The sequence below is a fragment of the Physeter macrocephalus genome, chromosome 13 (assembly GCF_002837175.3).
Source record: "Physeter macrocephalus isolate SW-GA chromosome 13, ASM283717v5, whole genome shotgun sequence".
Lineage (NCBI taxonomy): Eukaryota > Metazoa > Chordata > Mammalia > Artiodactyla > Physeteridae > Physeter > Physeter macrocephalus.
The window spans coordinates 79,768,406-79,785,484 of NC_041226.1; the positions used below are offsets into that span (position 1 = coordinate 79,768,406).

Consider the following 17,079-nt stretch of genomic DNA (forward strand, 5'->3'; position numbering starts at 1 on the left):
CGTGTCCCCTCCATCGGCAGGCGGATTCTCAACCACTGTGCCACCAGGGAGGCCCTAGATTTCCTTCTTTAACTGCGCTTATACAGGGAGAAGAGCCTTTGTGTCACGTGCTGTTGTCTTTGAGTCAGCCAACTCTTTCATTCTGGATGATGGGGAAACACCTTGGCTTCAGAATCACATCCAAACGGTTGTTTACATAAAGCTATACTAGTGAGCAGCGCATGTTAAAATTGCGGTCGTGACGGACATCGACGTATAGAGCTCGTGGGAATCATCTTTCGGCATATAGCACTCTCACTTTGCAGTGAACAGAACTGGTTAGTGACTAAGCCAGGAGTCAGTTTCAGCTTTCCTGAATTCCATATTTATAAATTATACAGAAAAGTAGAATGTGGGACACGGTATGACACGCAGAACAAATAGAATAGATAATGTGTTAAACTTTTCACATTTCCTTGTGTAGTTTTGTTTTCACAGAAAACTGCAGAAGTACAGATATTTTTAACCCCACTGAGAGATAAGAACACTCTCTAGGAGGTGAGACCAGTGTGGTCTGATGATCTGTGAAAGATGTAGGTCTCCCTTTGGGGTCAGTGGGGAGCCCAGGAGAGCATTCTAGGTGGAGACACAAACACGCGGAGGTCAAGAGGCCGTGAGGAAGCTCCGCCGTCATGTGATGGTCAAGACTGGGGAGCAGGACGTGGCTCCTAGTGACTTATGGCTGTCCTGATGGGCCGTTCGTCACCTCTCTCTCTCCTCCCCTTCCGGGACCCCCCATGCACGTGTTGGCAGACACACTGGCCTTCTGCAGGTCTCTGAGGTGCTGTTCATTTCTCTTCATTCTTCCCTTCTGTTCTAGGGAGTTTTTTGTGTTTGCTAATTGTTGCTTTTGCTAGCTCAGGTCTGGTCTTGAGCCCCTGCCTTTCAGTTCGTAATCTCCACGAGGTTGTTTTTACAGTTCAGTACAGACTGCGTTTGAGTCGTTGTTCTCATACTTAGAACACTCTGCTAAGCACAGTTTTCTTTAGTTCTTTGGACACTTTGTTAAACAGGACTTTCATTATTTTAGGGCAGTTTTAAATTGACGGTAGACTTGAGAGGGAGCTAGACTACCCACGTACCCTCTTCCTCCCACCCCGCCACGCTCGCGCGCACACACGCACACACACGCACGCACACGCACGCGCACACACACGCGCGCGCGCGGCGCACACACACGCGCGCGCGCACACACACACACACACACACACACACACACACAGCCTGCCTCATTACCAGCATCACTCACCACGTGGGACAGTGTTCACTGAGGATGGACCTGCGCTGACACACACACCCATCCAGACTCCCCAGTTTACTTTGACGTTCACTCTCTGTACCTGCGTGTTTTCATCATTATAATGTCAAATATGTCACTGCCCTAAAAATCCTCTGTGCTTTGCGGCTTCTTTCCTCCCCACCCTAACCCCTGCCCCTGGCAACCACTGATCTTTTTACTGCCTTATAGTTGGAATCATCCAGATTGTCGACTTTTCTCTGCTATTTACTTTGGGTCCCTGGTTGAGCTCCTAGAGGTAAATTTCCCGATACTGGGGGCGGGGGTCCCCCGTGACTGTGTCCCCCTCAGGGTTTATAACTCAGGCTGGTCTGCGCTGAGCCTCTAGCACTGCATCAACTACAGCCCAGGTCTTCCCACCCCAGCGTCTCTGCTCCAGGAGTGCGACTCCATCTTGGGGGCAGTAGCCTCGTGTCCCCTCCCCTTATGGACTCGAGAAGAGTTGTCGATTTTCAGTCTGTTCAGCTTTTTACTTGTTGTTAGGGTGGAGTGATGACTTCCACGTTACTCACGTGCAGAACCACGAACTGTTTCTCAAAAGTAATATGGCAGCTGTTTATGGAATTCTGAAAACACTGAAGCCCTTTAATGTGGTAATTCTACTTCTTGAAATCCACCCCAGAAAAATTACCTGAAAGATATTCAGAGATGCTTGTGCAAGGGTGTTTTCATAGGATGCTTTGTTACAACAGTAAGTTGCAAGCAACCTAAATATGTAGCAGTACAAGAATGGTTAAGACACCAGCAGTACATCCATTTATAATTCTTAAAAATGCACATGAAGCTTTAAAAAATGTCAAATATTCATTTTAGGCGCAATAAGCAGAATATAAAATTACATAGGTAATGTGATTTAATTATGTAAAAATGTTGTCACTGAAAGTAGAAGGAAGTGTGCCAGAGAATGTGGCAGAATTTCATTACTTGATAAAGCAAGTAATAGAGATGTTGGGAGGATTACTTTGGCACCAGAGCCCAGACTGTGGTGGGAATGTCAGCAGGGCGTTAGAGACCTCAGACATGGAGAGTCACGATGGAAGAAAAAACCCGTAGCTTTGCTTTAAGTAAAGAGTTGATTAGTTTTTGTGACAAAGCCAGCCAGCACTGTTAACTTTGTTTTCTAACGTGAAAGTGCTTCTAAAGTGCTTCTAGTCTGTCTTCAGGCTAAGGTCAGTGAATGGTCCGGAGGGCCCTTCTTTAGGTTCTGGGGGGAGGGGTGCTCCGGCTTTGTGTGTAGTGTTTGGGCGCCCTCTCGGGGGGCTGGCCTGGCAGAAGCCCCCCAGCTGCCCGCACAGTCACGTGTTTGTAAAAGGACGTTGGAAATGCTGGCCTCGGCCTTGTAGTGTTGTCGCGAGGATTAGCGGTTGGCCTTAAGGTGCCTGGTGAAGTGTTGGCCCGTAAGGGGTTTTCATGGTCATTAGGAAGAGTGTTTAGAAGCATTTGGGGCATTAGGCCTCACTGAGGCCACCGTTCCATTTGCCAGCAAGCATCCCATTTGAGGATTAATTACCTGGGAGAGCTGCAGTCAAGGGTGGCAGGATCATATAGTTAAAGGGAACATGTTCGTGACCTGCCTGAGCTTGATGGATTTGACAGTGAAAGAGATTAACTGCACCTACGGCCGGGTAGCGGACACCTTTCCTGGTGGAGATCAGAGCAGGTCCTTCTCTTGTAGAAGCTGGGTGCCCTCCCGCAGAGGGAGTGGACGGTCTTTCGACACCTCTTTTAGGGGAGGCGGAGTTTCCTCAGTCACCAGTAGAGAACGAGGTTTCCTAAATATGTCCGTCTGGGAAGATACGGGTCCTTATGGCCTTCCGTGTCCAGTGATGCACTGTGGCTTTAGTTTCCAGGGTTACATCAGTACTCCTTATCCGTGGACAGCAAATGAGGCATTGTTTGCTTCTACTCCCGGGAGTACGATGAATAAAAGGCAAGGTAGCTTTGTCTTTGAAAGATTGCAAATATAATAGGTAGCAATCAGTAGTTTTAATAAATGTTCAGAATAGATGTGCACCTGTCATAAAATGCCGTAGGAAACCTCCACGGACCTTTCCGGTGCTCCAGAGCGAATCTGCGCCCGTCCGTCCCCTTGGCTTCTGGAGTTGCCTGGAGCCTCTGCCTGGTGGCCGGAGGTTGGCCTAGAGCCACACTGACCCCACGCACTGCTTTGGCTTCTTTTATCCTTTATGGTCCCTTTACCTCGCCCACCTTAGCCAAGACCGCTTCTCAGTCCTGACGTCTGGTGTCCCCGCCCGGGGCCCGTACGAGGCGCAGGCCCATTATGGCTCTCACCCGGGACAGGGCAGCTCAGCCCCCTGTGCTGTCTGGGGAGCTGTGCCCTCCTCTCCCGTATCCCACCCACATGCATACCGACCGCGAGGGGCCTGCTGGCGTCTTTGACAAATTCTGCTCCCACTGTTTTTATGTACTTTCCTAGTTTTATATAGATGGAGATTTCCCGCCGGTAGCAGGAGCTGGGTAGAGTAGCAGCTGAGGCTTGGCCTATGAATGAAGGAAGAGTTGAGCTGTTCAGTTGTGGGAAAGGCTGTCTTGTGAACTAGTCACTTCCTGAAGAATGGAGTCACGTGAAGGAGCTCCAAGGAGGACTTTGGCGGGTTTGGAGTGGGAGGCAGTCCGAGGAGGTTTGTAAGATGCCCCCCACCTGAAGTCGGGGGGGTGCTCTGAGTGTCTGTCGCAGACCAGTAAGGCCCTTTGGTGAAGACATGGCCGAGCTGGCAGTCCGAGGAGGTTTGTAAGATGCCCCCACCTGAAGTCGGGGTGGGGGCTCTGAGTGTCTGTCGCAGACCAGTAAGGGCCCTTTGGTGAAGACATGGCCGAGCTGGCAGTCCGAGGAGGTTTGTAAGATGCCTCCACCTGAAGTCGGCGGGGGGGCTCTGAGTGTCTGTCACAGACCAGTAAGGGCCCTTTGGTGAAGACATGGCCGAGCTGGCAGTCCGAGGAGGTTTGTAAGATGCCCCCCACCTGAAGTCGGGGGGGGCTCTGAGTGTCTGTCGCAGACCAGTAAGGGCCCTTCGGTGAAGACATGGCCGAGCTGGGACTCACGCCCGGGTCTGCTGGCTCCCGGGGCCGGCCCCCGGCTGACACAGGCCAGAGCGGCCCTGCAGCTGCTTCTGGAGCTCTTGCGTGGTACACCTTCAGCATTCGGAAGAAACACACCCCAAGACCTCATGAATTCCCAAGTTTAGAAATACTGCAATAACGCCACTCCTTCTCAAAGGCACAGTAACATACGCAGTTTGCGCGCCCCGCCCCCCAGACTCTTTCTGGGAGTTAATGTTGTGAAGTGCGAAGAACACACGGAAGTCGGCATGCTGTGTTACATCAGTGGCTGCCAGTGGGGGTGGGGAGTGGGCTCGCTGCCCTGTCCTCGTGCCTCTGGCTCTGCCGGGCGGGGCGGCAGGGCGGCAGGCACAGCTTCCTGCCCTGCCCGTCCTTCCTTCCTCCCCTTTCCCTCTGGGCGGGTAGCTATGAGCGGCTCAAGTCCTCTCTTATTTTTTGAAACTTTAACTCCTAAAATACAGTTTAAATAGACCGGGCTGAAAGGAAATGTGCGATGGTTATTTTTCCTTGTGGTTCGGTGGGTGGGAGAGGGGTAAGAATAGCTGTGCCATTCTTGAGTGTTTCCTACTGTGTTTCTGAACCAGGCTCATGGTTTTGAAATTGGGTTTTAGTTTGTGATGATAATCTTTTATTGTATCTGGATCAGATGACTTAATGTTACTGTTTTTTCTCTTACACGTAAATCACTTATTTATTTTTAAAGGACTATCAGTGACACATAAAATAGAACATATGCAGCTACCAAAATTTGCAGTGGAAGTTGTGACTCATTTGTAAAATGAGCAGTGCTCTACGCTCCTTCGCTGGCAATAATGAAGTGAGTTTCTGTGGTGCGCAGGGTAATGAGTCGGTCCTTTGTTTTGCTTTTCTGCAGCGGCTGACAGTTCAGGGATTGTCTGTTTGGCTGGCCCAGGGTCGTCCTCCTGTGTGGCACCATTGTTTGACCCGCCTGGGCTCTCCACGCCTCCCGCCTCGGGGAGAGCTTGTGTCGGCCGGGCTCAGCCCGGCTCTTCCTCACGGTGGTGCCGCGTAGAGGCTGCTCTTCCTGTGAAAGCTGCTCGCGTTCTCCGGACCAGCCGTTGTGTGATGGAGCTCTGGCGGCCGAGCTGTGAGGTCTCATGGGGTCCTGCAGCAGCCAGAGTGTGCAGAAGTCAAGAAAGGGGAGACAGGTGATGGCTGGAGCGCACAGACGTGCCGCTGCCCTCGGGGAGGGACATGTGGCCTCCTGGCAGAGTGGATGGTCGGTGCCAGCATGACTCACTTAGCAGGTCTTGGTCGTGTGTTTGTGAAAAGCTAAGTGTAACTTGGATGGTTTGGCGGGGATTACTACAGAGCTTGACTTGAGCACTTATCTGAAGATCACGTTTACAACTAGTAGTTGAAATTAACCAACTCAACTGTCACAATCGGTGGAATCTTTTCTTTGGCATTGCTTCTGGTACATTCTCTGGGAAGCTTTAGCATCTGCCTGCTCTGCTTAATGCTGTGGTTGAAGAAATGTCGTTTTCTTCTCCCCTCGCGCTCGAGCTCCCGGTGTTACCACACAGGGATGTTCCTCTTCCATCGCACAGGGACTGTTCTTCTGTTTTAGAAAATAGGTGTAGAGGTTTCTGAGCATGTCCCAAGCAGTGTTGCTAATAGTTCCTAACAGTTGTAATTGAGACATGAAATCATAGTTTAATGTTCATTTTCACATTATAAAAGGGCTTTTTGTCTTACACACCTGTGACCGATTTAAATTTTAATTTTTTTTTTTGTAGTTCAGGGACTCATTATGCTTGGCTTGATTCACGTCATTTTGCAGGCTAAGATGTGGATTAAAGTGTGTGCTCTGGTGATGCAGTGGCAGGGCCACACTGTTCTCTCTGTTCTCCAGTCTTTTGACCCTTGGGTCCACTGAGTATTTCTTTGAGGGGAGGCGTTGTAACTGTAAGATCAGCACCCACATTTCCCCACAAAGGGAGGGTCTCCTGGAGAAACCCCTCCCCCTCCGCCCGCTCCACCAGGCATCTGTGAATAGGTCCATTGAGGGGCGAAACCAGAGCTGAGAGTCAGAGTGAAAGAGCCTGATTCTCTTCATCTTACATAGTGTAGTATGTGAGTTATCTAATCAGGCTTGCATTTACTCATGAATGACTGTACTCTCCTCAAGAACGCAGAAAACAGCAGTGAGAAGATTAATAATCCGTGTTGCTTGTATTAATGTCGAAATCTAAATCTAGCTTAATGATTACTTTTTTCTTAAATGTTTAGACATACATTTTGATTATCAAAAATCGGGGGAGAAAACCGAGCGTGTTTGATATCTTTTTTCTGTATAATTTCTTTTGCAGGATTAATTTAGTATGATGTGTCAGTTTTGGAAGATGGACAGCACATTTTAGCGCATGCAGTAGATCCTCAGAAAATATACATAGTATGGTTTTCTGATTGAAGAAGATGCTTGCTCTCTAACAGAGTGGGATGGAAGCCATAGCTGAGGAAGGGATCTTACTTGCTTCTACTGGAGCCCTTAGCCTGTGGTTGGACAAGGCAGCGCGGGGCAGTGCAGGGTCAGCTGAAGGCTCACATTCTGGCTCTGGATAAGTTACTTAACCTCTCTCTGCTTTACTCTTTTCCTCTGTAAAAGGAAGGTTTTTGTGAGGATTGGAGATACTATGGGTAAGGCACCTTGCTCGGTGCCCAGAGTTTAGCATGCCTCGGGGGTTAGTAGAAGGCCACCTTTACACCTGGGCTCCATCAGGCTCCACCTGCAGACCTGGAGCCGTCCCGCCCTGCCCAGGGAGGAGCTTTGCTCTTGGCGATTGCTGATGGAAAGGGGCACGTGTTTTAGTTCAGCTGCTTTGCACGTATGTTTTTAGGAGTTGTTAACTGATTTTGGCTCTATTTGCTCTAGGGTATCAGGAAACATTTTAATGTTAAGGTTGATTTATAATTATTCTCCTATCTTTAAATACAATAGTGGCTGCATAAAGGCTGCTTTGCACTGGTAGACCTTTAATTTTTAATGTGTATAGGATGATCTGAGATGATCATCTTCTCTAATGAAGGTCTGAGGTTCCCAGAAGTGGACTGAGATTTACTAGACGCCGTCTAAAGGGTAAACTTCATGTTTTTTTTAGTTGGTATCCTTTCCATATGTAAGAGTGCATAGATTTTAAGGGTACAGGTCAGTGAACTTGGATAGGTGTATGTATCTGTGTAACAGCTACCCAAACCATGACGTAGAACTTGTCCGTTACTCCAGAAATTTATCTCGCGCCCCTTTCCCCCTTGTCGCTCCCTCCCACCCCCGCCTTTTGGTTTCTGCCGTCATAGGTTTCTTCTGCGTGTTCTTGGACTCACTGTAGATGGGCTGTGTGGCATGTCCTGTTGTGAATGGCTTCTTTTGCACAACACGGTGTTGTAGAGATTCATCCACGCACCCACCCTGTTGCGATCATCGGCGGTTCCTTCTTTTTTTCTAAACGGACTTGGCATTACTTACTTATCTGATGATGAATTCATTCTGGCCTCATTCTAGGTACACCTGTGTCAGATGTGCTTGGCGGTGAGATGAAGTCAGTTGTGTAGCCTTGGTAACAGTTCATTACGTGGATTTATTAGTTAATCACAGGGAGTGACTGATGATATTAAACAAATCAGTATTACATAGAAGCAACAATGTGAATTGAACAATGGTGATGAACTTGCCAAAGCTTATACATCTTAATGTCAAATAATACTTATTCATCATTTATTGTAGGTGCTACAGAATATTTTGGAAACAGAAAATGAATATTCTAAAGAACTTCAGACTGTGCTTTCAACCTATCTACGGCCACTGCAGACCACTGAGAAGTAAGTTAGATGATAATTGTGTCAAGTGTGAAAGAGTCGTCACCTTGGCTGTTCCTTCGTATTTTCAGAGAATAGAGGCTGAGCTACTGGAACAGAATTAGCAGCAGTTTCCTATAGACATGAGCAATTTGTTTATTAGACTTTTAATAGGGTGCTGGGCTGGGAGAGGAGAGGAATGTAAGTAAAACTGCTCACTTATTTTTCCTGTTGTTTTCTCGGCTCTAGGTTAAGTTCAGCAAACACTTCATATTTAATGGGAAATCTAGAAGAAATATGTTCTTTCCAGCAAATGCTTGTACAGTCTTTAGAAGAATGTACCAAGTAAGTAAGATGCTAAAAATTGCAAAATTCAGATTGATTGATTATGAATGGTATTTAAAGGATCAGGTTTAGCATAATTTTAGAATTCACATTTCTAAAGGTGGAAACTAGGTTATTTTTTTTTTTGGGGCCGCGAGGCATGTGGCATCTTAGCTCCCTGACCAGGGATTGAACCTGCACCCCCTGCATTGGAAGGCAAAGTCTTAACCACTGACTGCGCCAGGGAAGTCGCTGGAAACTAGGTTCTTTTGAATCTTTGGGGTATATCAACTTTTATAGTAAAAGCTGTGTTTTAGACTAGTTTCACAGGAGGGATCTACTGACTCTTCAGAAAAAGAAGAAAGGCTTCCCCTGAGTGGTGATTGTTTGGCTTGGGGCCAGCGGGGTCGGGGGAGCAGGGGTGAAGAACCCTGAAGAGGGAGAGAGCTCGGTGTGTAGCAGGGCCTGGGGTGCGCGCGGCCTCGTGCCTCGCGTGCCACCGTGTGGGCGGCCACGTTGCCCCCGTGCCCTCCCTGGGGACCCCCTCCCAGCACCTTCATGTGTCCAGCAGCCCGGAAGCCCTGGGGCCCCGGCGTTTGGGGGTTCTTCGGCGGTCTCGTTGCAGAGCCGAGGTTGATTAACTACATCGTTGGCCGCTGGCGATCCGCCCAGTCTCAGGCCCCTCTCCCCTCCGTGGAGGTCTGGGCTGGGCTGAAGTCCCCACCCTCCAATCACGTGGTGGGTTCCCCCGGCAGGCCCCCCCCATCCTGAAGCCGTCTGGGGGATCAGCCCAAGCCCCGGTGTGGTTAAAGGGGCGCGGTATGGGTAACAGAAGATGCTCTGGTCACTCAGGAAATGACAGGGGTTTTAGGAGCTCTGTGCCAGGAATGGAAGCCAAGCCCAAACGTGGGGCTAGGGTTCTAGAGGGGGAGAGCGCCCCGAGGGGGGAGTGGGCTGCGGCTGAAGCCCGTGAGGCAGGAGGAGAGCCTCAGGGCAGGGCTGACCCCCCCCCCCCCCCCCGACTCGGGATGGAAGCCAAGCCCAAACGTGGGGCTAGGGTTCTAGAGGGGGAGAGCGCCCCGAGGGGGGAGTGGGCTGCGGCTGAAGCCCGTGAGGCAGGAGGAGAGCCTCAGGGCAGGGCTGACCCCCCCCCCCCCCCCCCGACTCGGGCACCTCGTAGGATGACTTCCAAAGAGTAGTTAGAAACCCTTCCTGTTACTAAAATTGACTTCTCTTTTGTAAAAGTTACTTTAGACGGAATGTCGCCATGGTTGGGTTTTCTAGGATCCAGCGTGTTCCCCGAGGTCCCTGCAGCTTGTGCCAGCGCCCTTGTCGGGGGGTGCAGCCTGTCTCCTCACTTACCTGTGTGCTCATTCACTCGTTCGCTCATGCGTTTGCCACTTCTCCTGTCCCCCTCCCTCACGGGCCACCCTGCGCCCAGAGCTCTTGTAGCTGGTATCCTCTTTGCAAGCCTTCTTCTGGCCTGAAAGGAGCTCTCTTTTCTTGTGGTAGCGTCTGCCCTGCCCTTGTGCCAGCACTGCCCTGGCTCAGGCCGGCCTCATCCTCCCTGCGTCCTGCACGGACTCCTGACCAGGCCTCGACCTCCAGGTGGCCCCCTGCGTGTCCATTTCTCCACCAGCCTCTGGTCTGAGCTCTGCTCAGGAGCTTTGGGTGGCGCCCGGTTACTCATGTGTTGCTTCACAGCTGTGTTTTACAGACTGACCTTCGAGGGGTTTGTACAGCCCGCCTGGTCGGGGAGAGCTAAGTTAGGAGATGAGTTCCCGAGCGGTGGCAGTCTGACGGGGTCCCTCCCCGATGGGCTCCCGCCCGTCTCTCCTGCCCCTTCCCCGCCTGGTGCCGCAGCTCAGAAAGCAGGCCTCTGTCACTGCCCGCCCCGCCCGGCCCTGCCTGCTGCCCCTCCGATTGGACCCACTTCCTCCTGCCGCTCCTCTTGCCGAAACACCCCCGCCCCGTCCCTTCAGCCCGGTGGACACAGTCAGTCCTGGGCGCGGCCTGCCCCTCTCCCCGCGCTTGTTTACATGCACGTTTGTGCTTTGTTTACTTGCAGACTCCCTTTTAGTGTACTGTAGACTGAGTTCCCATCAGTTCTCTTGGGTGTTGTAGGGCTTCAGCTTATCGAAGAAAATGTTTAATAAATAAGCATTTAGTGTAATTGCTGTGGGTTAAATACACATTGTCTATTGATTTTGTTCAAAAGTTAATTATAAAGCTTATCTTAAGATATAAATAAATTCATTTTTATAACGGACCATTACTGTAACATTTTCACAGTAAAATCGTATTTGTTTTAGATTATTATCAAAATACAAATTTGAACTAGAGGATGTAGTTCATTTTGTTTGAAAGTTGTTTTTTTGACCCATCCAAATAATAGCAAGCATGGGTGATCCAGAGATGATATTCAACTTTGTAGAATAGACTGGCTTAGATGCAGAGCGCGCTTCTGGTTTTGCCTGGGCTGTCCTTATTAAAGAGCAGAGCATAGGACTTGAGCTTATTTGGAGGTGATTTGGGGTGGATGGCGCACTGACCCAGGTGATTCCGATCATGGGAATCAACTGACCTCAGTGGCGGAGTCTCCACGGTGGACTCAGCGTCAGAAACTGACCTTCTGCCCCTGGCCCGCCATGCTGTCACCTGGGAGGCCCCTGAGCAGCTCCTGCCGTAATTTCCCTACTTGTTGAGACTGCAAGATTCCATAGAAACGTGATTTCAAAGCACATGTCCAGCACTAGAACCTTAAGAGCCTAGGGAATTTAGAAAGTGAGGCAGACCAGTGGCGTGTGCGGGGACGCGGGCAGACGGCCCGTGGCGGGGAGCCTGAGAGAGCTGCTGGCCGGTGGGAAGGGACTCCTCCCGCCAGAGCCTCAGATGCTGCCCCTTCCCGGGGCTCTGGCACCCTTAAGAGGGTCGTCCACGTTTAGGCTTTGGGGTTCAGCAGGAGAGGACTTGCCGGGGGCTGCCGGCGGCCCCTGAGGCTCCTACGAGTGGGCACTTGTGGCCACTCGTGTAGACATCTCTCTCGATGCTGTCTGCCGAACCGCATGCTGAGGCTCACCTAGCGCGTCGCCGTGCCCTCGTGCTGATCTTCGTCTCCCCTTGGAAATCGGTGGTTACCGGACTGTGAACCCCTCTCCGTCCCGCTAGCATTGCCACCAGGAATAAATGTGCTCTGGGGGAGCATGGTGTAGCAGTTCTGATTTCTCAGGATTTTCCTGGGATTCATTCCTTTTCACTCTAGGGAAGGAGAAAGGCCCTTGGCTATCCCCTCTTGCTACAGAGACTATCGGCTGGACTGATCGAGTCACCCGCCTGTTATTATCAGACCACTGATAACACCTCACCTGTTATCAGGTCCTCGGTTGATAACACGCCCCTTATCAGACCACTGATTGGTGACAGCCCCAGCTGTTGTCAGGCCTTCAGTAACATCCCCCCTGTAGGTCAGTGATGAAACCATACTTATCAGACCACTGCTGACCCGGCACCCACTGTCAGAGCTGGGCGTCCCGCACCCACTGTCAGAGCTGGGCGTCGGGCCACCAGGAGGCTGCAGGCGGGTGTGGCTGACAGGCAGCCCTGTGGCCTCCACACCCCGCTGGGGGCCCTGCCTACACGTCGCCGTGCTCTGAAAACCCCTCGAGAAGCGCAAGAGAGAGCCACAATGAAAACCCTCTGTTTCAGTTCTTAACGTCATATTCCGTGTGGATGCCCTTTGTGAGTTTTGCATATGCCCCGTTATTTCAGTGCTCTGGACGGTGCTACGTGTGAGGCGTGTTGGCACAAGACCTGGGCTCCGTGTTAGGACCACTCGTGTAACCTTTCTGAGCTCTGTCTGCTGCTGCCTTCCGGCGAGTTGATGGATTATGAGGGTTTTATAAACTGATGGGGGGGCAAGTGTAGTGAATTCCTGCAGAACTGGTCTGAGAGAGGTCCTAAAACTCTAGGGCCAAGGCTCGACAGGTCAAAAGAAAGAAGGAAGAAGGAAGGAAGGAAAGAAAAGAAGAAGAGAAAGAAAACCTTGTATAGTGAAGTCACTGTCCGTATATAATCCATGGACATGTAAGAAATGAAAATCCCTAGACCTGGATTTAACTGCATTCTCCTTGGAGTGCATCGGGGCTGTGGTGTTGGACCAGGTGGGAAATGATGTCATGACAGCGTAGAGCCCAGCACTGAGCAGTGTGTATGCAGTTGCAGTAACTTCATCAATTAGATAGTGCATCTCTAGTCTTCCTGTGCCCTGTCTCCGGCAGTGTTCTGTTTTTGTTGGCCAAACTCTGACATCCCATCATTGCCGTTGCTTTCGGTCCCCTCAGCTGGGCAGTCGGGGTTCCCTGCTGGATTTCTCGTTGTAGAAGCCAGCCTCCTCCTGTTTCACTGTGTCTGCGTATGACCGCCACCTGCTCAAATGTCAGTGTGGAATAGTCTCGACAGATGTGTCTTAGGTGTCTGGAGCCTGGTAGCAAGCAGGTAGTCTCAGTGTGTCTTTGAGGCAGGCATTCTTGGCTGTGTGTGACGCCTGGTCCCCGGTGACTGGGAAAGGGTGCTGGTCTTTGCCCCTCTCCTGGAGGTGTGTGCTGTCTTCCTCTGAGGGCTGCTGCAGTTTGTGTGACGCCTGGTCCCCGGTGACTGGGAAAGGGTGCTGGTCTTTGCCCCTCTCCTGGAGGTGTGTGCTGTCCTCCTCTGAGGGCTGCTGCAGTTTGTGTCTCAGAAAATCGAGACATCATCTCTGTCTTATAGTCAGTTTATTTTTGAACTTGTTTTGTATTCCCCTAAAAGACTGCAGTCACTCTTAAGGTAGAGATCGTTTTTCTCTGTTTTTAATCTGTTCGCAGTGCCTGAATGAATGGTTGAAGTTAATTTGTTGAGTCAGTGACTATTTCTCCTGCAGATACACGGAACTGTGACTAATCCCTGAAGGCTGTTAAAAACCCACTTAGGGCTAGGTTCACACTGGAGAAGAGTCTGCTAAAAGTGCAGATGCTAGCTTACTTTGGCTTCAGATCTGAATCAATGAACTGAGCAGTGAAACTCGCAATAAGAAGCACACGCCCGGTCAGGGTTAGGCCGCTGCGTTATGGAAATGCTGTTGCCAGCTGGCCCGTCCTCCCCCCGGATTAAGGTGCCTTTCCTGCTCTGGACGAGTCTTTTTCCCACGTCGATGATGATGATGCTGGTGGCCTGTGGGTCTCGTTGGCACGCTGGTCTCTCTGCCTACCACTGATTCCCTCCGGCCTTTGCCCAAAGGGGAAGAGGGCTGCTGTGTTTTCTCATCTGCCTGTCTTGATGCTCCTTCAGTATACTGAAAACCTTACCGACCAAGTGACCACATGTTATATTTCTCCTTATTTTACACACAATTTAAGGCTTCATGACATTATTTTTCTCACTGCCCAAGGAATCCTGGACTTGTGCACAGGTCCTGGCGTCTGGACGCTGGAGAAAAGGATGGGCTTGGTTGGCTGCTTTATGGCAGAACGGCTTCCGAGGCAGGTCCCTCCCGCCGCTGGCTCGTGGTCGGAGCACATACCGTCTGGGACTGGTGTGTGTCGTTTCTGTGGGGTGGTGCACAGGCCCTCCTCCCGCATGGTTCCCGCGTTCACTACTGTCTGTGGCACTCAGGATGGTTCCCTTGTGCCTCTCCTCTCCAGGATGCCTGAAGCTCAGCAGAGAGTCGGAGGCTGCTTTTTAAACCTGATGCCACAGATGAAGACCTTGTACCTCGCGTACTGTGCCAACCACCCGTCTGCAGTGAGCGTCCTCACGGAGCACAGGTGCGTCTCTGGGACTTGCCTCCCTGAGCGGGGAGGGGCGTCGTGGGGTCCCTCCCCCCGAGGAGCTTGTTTCTGTCAGATATTACCTGCAATGCAGTGGGAACATTCACGCAATTTATTCAAAGATGGTAATTTTAATTACCCTCGGAATTAGTGCCTGAGAAGTACTGGTCGGAAGTCTTTGAAATCCTGCTTAGCGCTTTTGTAATAGAAAAGGGTGTGTTTTGAAGTCTCCCCTTCAGCTCGGACCCTTTGGACAGTGGGTTGAAGGAGCTGGTAAGTGTGCTGGAATGTGGCTGCAGGCTGAGTCCGGGCTGCTGGAATCGCGTTTCTCAGCGCGTAAACACCAGAGCACGTGAGACAGAAGTACATTTGCTGTAGGACTAAATGTCCATTTACAGTGAGGCCTGGATTTCTTAGGAAAACATTAAGTTGGAGACCGTTAGCTTTAGCTTTTCACCCCGAAGCAGCGGTGAAACAAGTGAAACAACGGACAGATTGATTTCCTGCTTGTTTGGTAAGACAAGGCCGTGCCTGTGTCCTGGAGGAGGGCCGGGCACCCTGGGCAGCGGCGAGGACCACGGGCCCGGCCTGCAGACGGAGTGGGCGATGAGGCTCTGTTTCTGCTCCCGGAAGGGCACACGTTTGTATTAACAAGTGTTTTAGAAAATATTTATGGTTTCTTCTGAAAACAGCAGTTCAGCCATAAATAGCAGTTCAATCATTGTTTAACCCATAAATGAAGAAATTGTGTTAGTCGCATCAGGGTAAACGCCACTGTGCTTGTGATTTAAATTTTTAACCTCCGCTTACTCCTGAGTATATCGGTGTAAAGCTTAGAAACTGTGCTGGGAAGCAGGCATTGCTGAGATTGAGCTGAGGTTCCAGCGTAGCGTCCCTGTGAGTGTGCCTGGGTTGTGCGGGCCTGGTGGCGGGGCCTCTGGGTCCGTCCGACCTGGTTTGAGCCCTGACTGCCTCTCCGAAGCAGATGGGCCTCAGGAGGTCACCCCTCTTCTCTGAGAGCGCTGGCCATAGGGTACTGTAGGCGTGAAGCAGACCATGTAAACTGTCAGGACTGAGTGAGCACGGTGAAGGCTCAATAAGTGCGAATTGCTTTATTATCTCATCTAGACTCTGGGTGTTTACTGCTTCTCCGTGTGCGTAAATACTGAACCTCCATTTGTAGTAAAGCATTTCCAGTCCTGCAGCAAAGCAAGCCGTCTTTGACACGGTGATGGAAAGAAGAGAGATTAGGATACACGGTGACCACAGAAATGAAAAACCCGTCTGGTCTTCTTCTTCCTCACGCTTCTGGGAGTGTGGACCGTGTTAGCATGCACCTTCCGAGTTAAACCGTGAAGCGTGGATGCAGTTACACGCTCCGACGTGAGGCTCTGTGCCGGGGGCGACATTTAAAGAGTTCAGACTGCTGAAGTTTCCTAAAGTGTTTAGACGTTCAAGGGGCATGCTCGCAAGCGTGTGCTGTTTTCCTCTCTTCTGTACTGTTACTTTAATGACTGCTTGTGTCGCAGCTGAAACCTCAATGGAGCTTTGCCGCAACTAGAGAAAGCCCGCGCACAGAAGCGAAGACCCAACACGGCATAAATCATAAATTAATTAATAACTCCTACCCCCAACATCTTCTTAAAACAAACAAACAAACAAACAAACAAAGAAACACAAGTCAAATTTATTAGATTTGTCCACAGTCAGCAATGGTGATCTTCTTGCTGGTCTTGCCATTCCTGGACCCAGAGCGCTCCATGGCTTCCACAGTATCCATGCCCTCTCTCACCTCGCCACAGACCACACGCTTGCCATCCAACCGCTCAGTCTTGGCAGTGCAGATGAAAAACTGGGAACCGTTTGTGTTGGGGCCAGCAGTTGCCATGGACAAGATGCCAGGACCCGTACGCTTCAGGAGGAAATTCTCATCATCAAATTTCTCCCTGTAGATGGACTTGCCACCAGTGCCATTATGGCGTGTGAAGTCACCACCCTGGCACATAAATCCCGGAATTATTCTGTGAAAGCAGGAACCTTTATAACCAAAGCCTTTCTCCCCACTGCTCAGAGCACAAAAGTTTTCTGCTGTCTTTGGAACTTTGTCTGCAAACAGCTCCAGTCTGTTAACATAGCTTTATGGATTGGATGAGCAGTCACTTCTTGGTTTCCAGGTCCCTTACCTCGAAGGAGACGCGGCCCAAGGGCTCGCCGTTGACGGCGATGTCAAAGAACACGGTAGGGTTGACCATGGTTGGGCAGCGTGGGAGGTTCTGGGGTGGCGGCGTCTGCAAAGCCAGCAAGATCCTTTTTGACCCACCTCTTAGGGTAACGGAAATAAAAATAAACAAATGGGACCTAATGAAACTTAAAAGCTTTTGCACAGCAAAGGAAACCATAAACAAGACGAAAAGACAACCCTCAGGATGGGAGGAAATATTTGCAAATGAAACAACGGACAAAGGATTAATCTCCAAAATATACAAACAGCTCATGGAGCTCAATATCAAAAAAACAAACAATCCAGTTGAAAAATGGGCAGAAGACCTAAATAGACATTTCACCAAAGAAGACATACAGATGGCCAAGAGGCACATTAAAAGATGCTCAACATCACTAATCATTAGAGAAATGCAAATCAAAACTACAATGAGGTATCACCTCACACCGGTCAGAATGGCCATCATCAAAAAATCTAGAAACAATAAATGCTGGAGAGGG

The 17,079-nt window shown here is 50.4% G+C and overlaps 2 protein-coding genes across 16 annotated transcripts in view; one reads left to right on the forward strand and one right to left on the reverse strand.

Moving 5' to 3' along the window:
• Positions 1–17,079, forward strand: part of ARHGEF7 (Rho guanine nucleotide exchange factor 7) — a 61,896-nt gene that overhangs the window by 11,621 nt on the left and 33,196 nt on the right. For 11 of the 14 annotated variants that reach the window (XR_003682585.2, XR_003682587.2, XR_003682586.2 and 8 more), the window contains exons 3-6: positions 8,163–8,257; positions 8,483–8,578; positions 13,980–14,123; positions 14,233–14,355. Coding sequence is in view for 9 of the 14 variants with exons in the window: in XM_028497506.2 (XP_028353307.1) it covers positions 8,163–8,257; positions 8,483–8,578; positions 13,980–14,123; positions 14,233–14,355 (458 nt within the window). In the remaining 5 variants the exon portion in view is untranslated. Of the gene's footprint in view, positions 1–8,162; positions 8,258–8,482; positions 8,605–13,979; positions 14,124–14,199; positions 14,356–17,079 lie in introns of those variants that run through there. The other 3 variants (XM_028497507.2, XM_028497511.2, XM_024123243.3) reach the window with 2 other exon arrangements.
• Positions 16,049–17,061, reverse strand: LOC102978845 (peptidyl-prolyl cis-trans isomerase A-like). 2 transcript variants are annotated; one of them, XM_007126563.4, is made up of 2 exons: positions 16,542–17,061; positions 16,049–16,474 (listed from the first exon to the last, which is right to left on the reverse strand). In XM_007126563.4, the coding sequence occupies exons 1-2, from the start codon at positions 16,980–16,982 to the stop codon at positions 16,049–16,051; spliced, it is 867 nt and encodes a 288-aa protein (XP_007126625.3). In that variant the 5' UTR covers positions 16,983–17,061. The 2 variants fall into 2 exon arrangements, with proteins under 2 accessions (XP_007126625.3, XP_054945323.1); XM_055089348.1 differs by lacking the exon at positions 16,542–17,061 and having other exon boundaries at positions 16,049–16,535.

Bases quoted from the DNA above. Each gene is read 5' to 3' on its own strand.
- LOC102978845 (XM_007126563.4), bottom strand. From the start codon at position 16,982: ATGATTAGTGATGTTGAGCATCTTTTAATGTGCCTCTTGGCCATCTGT. The intron at 16,475-16,541 runs GTAAGGGACCTG...AACAGACTGGAG, and splicing joins TGGGCCGCGTCTCCTTCGAG to CTGTTTGCAGACAAAGTTCC.